The following is a 3,917-nucleotide window of genomic DNA, read 5'->3' as shown; positions in this document are numbered from 1 at the left end:
ATGGGGAGAACTGGCAGGAGAGGGCATCTGGCTCAGTGTTCTGGGATCCTGGTCTGTAAGTGAGGGTGAAATTAAATCTGCTGAAGAAAAGCGCCCACCTGGCTTGTCTAGAGTTGAGTAGACTTCGCTGACTTACAGTAATGTACGACAGGTTCTTACGATCAGTCCAGGCAAATGGCTGTTCAGCTTCCTCCAGCCAGTGTCTCCACTCCTCTAAAGCCAGTTTGACGGCCAACAGCTTCTGGTTTCTCACATCATAATTACAATCTGCAGGGGAGAGATGACAGGAGAGAAAAGCACGAGGCTGCAAGCGGTTCTCTGGACCCGTATTTTGAAACAGGACAGTCCCAACACACGTGTCTGAAGCATCCACCTCCACAATGAATTGCTTACCCAGTTCGATCAACACGAGCACCAGAGCCATGGTGAGGAGCTCCTTCAACTTACTGAAAGCCTTGCCCGCGTCAGCTGACCAGCTAAATTTCACCTTAGAAGAAGTTAGCTTCGTCAGAGGTGCAGCGATTTTACTGTAGTCCCGGATGAAGTTGTTGTGGGACAACAACTGTTGTTGTGGGACAACTGGTCAAATTTATAATCTACATCTTTCTGGTCCGACAGCACTTGTAAATGTCCTCTGCATGTCTTCAGTGAGAACAAGCAAAGCCACGAGCAACAAGCTACACTGACATATAAAGGCTGTGGTGAAAGGTGTGGTATTTAGTCAGAGCAGACCTGATGATGGGCTTTAACAGGATATATAGCAAGGGAGGAGCTACATGAGGTCTCAGCAGGCTAATTTTAGTCGAACAAGTTGAAATGTTTTCATTTTTCTTCCTGCTTAATGTGCATTCAAAAATGATGGTTTTAAAGATACGCTCTACAATCACATGCATCAGCGATGTTAAAATATCCAATCCTCATATCAGTTTGTTTTGTTTTCATTTTAATGTAGATGTATTGATTCATTCACCATTATTTTGGACACACTGCCAATCCATCACTGCACAAGGTGATGCACAACCTCCCTCCTCGGACAGCAGCCACCAATCAAAAGGACCAAACTGCAGAAAAGTGCATTAAAAACAGTCATGACATAACATGACTGGGTAGGTGTGTCAGTGACATACTGGGAATCAAATCCAGCCTCATCCCGACTCTGGAAGTGTTTGGCCACAAAGAGACAGGATCTCAGGAAATACCAGTTTCAGGTGTAACAAAAGCAACATAAGAGTGAGGACATGTCAATCAAGTGCAGTTTGTAAACGCCCACAGAGTTCTGAAAAAATGGTCCACCATAGTTAATTTTCCATGGTTGCTGAGTGCTTTCAGGCCCTGTTTACGCCTGGCATGAACATGCATCCTGGGTGATCTGATCACAAGCGGACAACCAAGTCACACAGAGCTAGAACTGAAAGTTTGGCTGCACTTTCTCTCCCAGTCTTGTGTGACTAACACTGTAGCTTTAGCCACATGGTCTCACCTTGTGCAAGATGTCAGTCATCCATCATTTAGTAGGTCAATTGAGGATGTCATACGTGTTTCCTAAAGAGCTTCATCATATGAGTGAGTATCAGATGAAAAGTCAGATTAAGATCAAATGTCCTCTTTGGTGTTCACTTCAGTGTCAGTTATAGAAACCCACCATGAAACATGAAACAAAAGCTTGCTGTTGTTGGTGTTTCATGTGTTCATGTTGGAAAGATGGTTCACTTTATTTCCTCTGTGGTCATGCCATGAAATGCAAACGTAACAAGAGGCCAATCAGATTGCTCTGAAATAGTTCCCTCCCTCTTGATATGGTTACATTAAGGTGAATCGTCTTCTACTAATATTTAATTTGACTGTAGACTCGAGCGGATGAACAAGAAAATGCTGATCGTGTTTTATTCACTGCTGATGCTCGGAGTGGGGCGTAAGTATGTGTAAACGTTTCAGATGTACTACAGATACATATTTGAAGTATTGTCATGGTGTTACAGTAATTCAGCTGAGGGCATTCATGATTCTTTCTCTGCTCACTGATCTGTGGTTCTTCATTTTGTTTTGTTTTCAGGATCCACAGACGATCAGATCTTTGAGACAAGGACTGTTGATTTTGGACAAAATGTGACTCTGACCTGTGAACGCTCGACATCTTGGTCTTCAACACAATTATTTTGGATCAGGCTTGTTTCTGGAAACTTGCCTGAAATCTTGGGAGGAACCTTTACTTTTGATCATGATAGTGTGATCAACACTGGTCACATCACAGCCAAACAAGAGCCTGGAAGATTTATTCTGCATATTAGTGAAACAAAGCTCAGCGATACTGGAGTTTACTACTGTTTAAAAGTAAAACGCCTTCACATGGCTCTTCTGAAAGGAACATTTCTAAGGATCAAAGGTAAGCACTCTTTCTAACACCAGTTTGCATAGTTAAATGTTCCCACATGCATAAATTAATATAGTACATGTCCACAGTTTAGAGTAGTCTGTTCAGACTAACAGTTTTAACTCTTTGGTCATGAAAGTAACACATGCTTATTTTCATGTTTGTATTTCACAGGACCAGAAACTGATATCATTGCCGTCGTTCAAGCCCCTCCATCTGATCCGGTCCGTCAAGGAGACTCAGTGTCTCTGCAGTGTTCAGTCCTCTCTGACTCTGAGAACAAAACATGTCCAGGAGGACTCGGTGTGTACTGGTTCAGAGCCGGATCACATGAATCTCATCCCAGTGTCATTTACGCTCATGGAAACAGTGGTGATGAGTGTGAGACGAGTCCACAGAAATGTGTCTACAACTTCTTCAAGGAGAACATCAGCTCCTCTGATGCTTGGACTTATCACTGTGCTGTGGCCACATGTGGACAGATATTATTTGGAAATGGAGCAAAACTCGAGGTTGAAGGTAAGTGCTGAACATTTCCATATAAATCTCAATCATAATAATCATTAATTTTGAATAATCTCTTAAGATGTTGCCGCAAAACACTTGTTCCTAATGCATGGTTATATCTTATCAGAGTATTTGTTAACTTTTGTCCTTTTCATGTTGTTTCAGTGCACAGCATGAGCGATTTGCAGAAGAATACAGTTCTGTTTCTGTTATGTGCAGCTTTGGCTATGAGTCTGACTGTTATCGTCTCCCTGATTTATACCATCAAGAGAAAATCTTGCGGTTGTTGCAACGGTAACAGAAGTTTCTACATCTACCAAACAGCATTTTGCAAAAATATACTTAATATTAAGTCAAGTCAGTTGCATTTATATAGCCAAATATTCTTAAATCTTAAAACAGCATTTTTAATCTTTCATTGTTGTTTTTGATTTGATAATGCAGCTGCTGTTGTTCTGGAAGCAAATGCTGCAACAGCCAGAGGTGATCAGGAAACTGAGCAGGTAAGGTTACTAAAGAAAATAATGCACTGGAAAAGTTACTGTTTTTTTAACTTTGTCATCTCATGTATTTTCTCAGAGAGATGGAGACATGTGGGTTTATTCCTCAGTCATCTTCACCATGATTACAGATGACAGTGGCACATTTAAGGATCCAAAAGCAGCAGAGAAAGCGAGGATTTACGCTGCTGTCAAGGCTTTTTGTTTGGATTAGTGAGCTAACAGGTCTGTTTGTCATCAGCTGGTGCTGTACGATCAATTTGATGTTAGTCTGCTTAGAGACAAACAGTTTTTGACACGGTGGCTATTAGGTAATGATTTACATATTATATTGTATATATTAAGATTTGACATTTGAAACACATTGAATTGAATTAGATGGATTCAGATGAATAAAATGTGTGGATGAAATTTTCCATCCATTGAATATATCTGCTTATCCTGCACTGGTCACTGCACAAATACAATCCTCTTCTATATTTGGATAAAATCCTCTTATATATCTCATAAATTAGGTGGATCAGATGTCAGAGAGGTTT

At 40.9% G+C, this 3,917-nt stretch overlaps 1 protein-coding gene across 1 annotated transcript; it reads left to right on the top strand.

Moving 5' to 3' along the window:
* The first annotated feature begins 1,869 nt into the window (after positions 1-1,869).
* On the top strand, positions 1,870-3,592 carry LOC139330971 (uncharacterized). Its single transcript, XM_070962204.1, has 6 exons — positions 1,870-1,912; positions 2,054-2,383; positions 2,546-2,894; positions 3,057-3,172; positions 3,323-3,381; positions 3,458-3,592. Exons 1-6 carry the CDS (start codon positions 1,870-1,872, stop codon positions 3,590-3,592), a joined length of 1,032 nt encoding a protein of 343 aa, XP_070818305.1.
* The last annotated feature ends 325 nt before the right edge of the window (positions 3,593-3,917 follow it).

Source organism: Chaetodon trifascialis, chromosome 5, assembly GCF_039877785.1.
Source record: "Chaetodon trifascialis isolate fChaTrf1 chromosome 5, fChaTrf1.hap1, whole genome shotgun sequence".
NCBI lineage: Eukaryota > Metazoa > Chordata > Actinopteri > Chaetodontiformes > Chaetodontidae > Chaetodon > Chaetodon trifascialis.
Note: the sequence above shows the minus strand (reverse complement) of the source record. Positions and strands in the feature narration are given on the sequence as shown.

Excerpts from the sequence above, each read along its gene's own strand:
- LOC139330971 (XM_070962204.1), top strand. The coding sequence starts at position 1,870 with ATGCTGATCGTGTTTTATTCACTGCTGATGCTCGGAGTGGGGC. Across the intron at positions 3,173-3,322 it reads ATCTTGCGGTTGTTGCAACG|CTGCTGTTGTTCTGGAAGCA; the intron begins GTAACAGAAGTT and ends TTGATAATGCAG. Across the intron at positions 3,382-3,457 it reads GTGATCAGGAAACTGAGCAG|AGAGATGGAGACATGTGGGT; the intron begins GTAAGGTTACTA and ends GTATTTTCTCAG.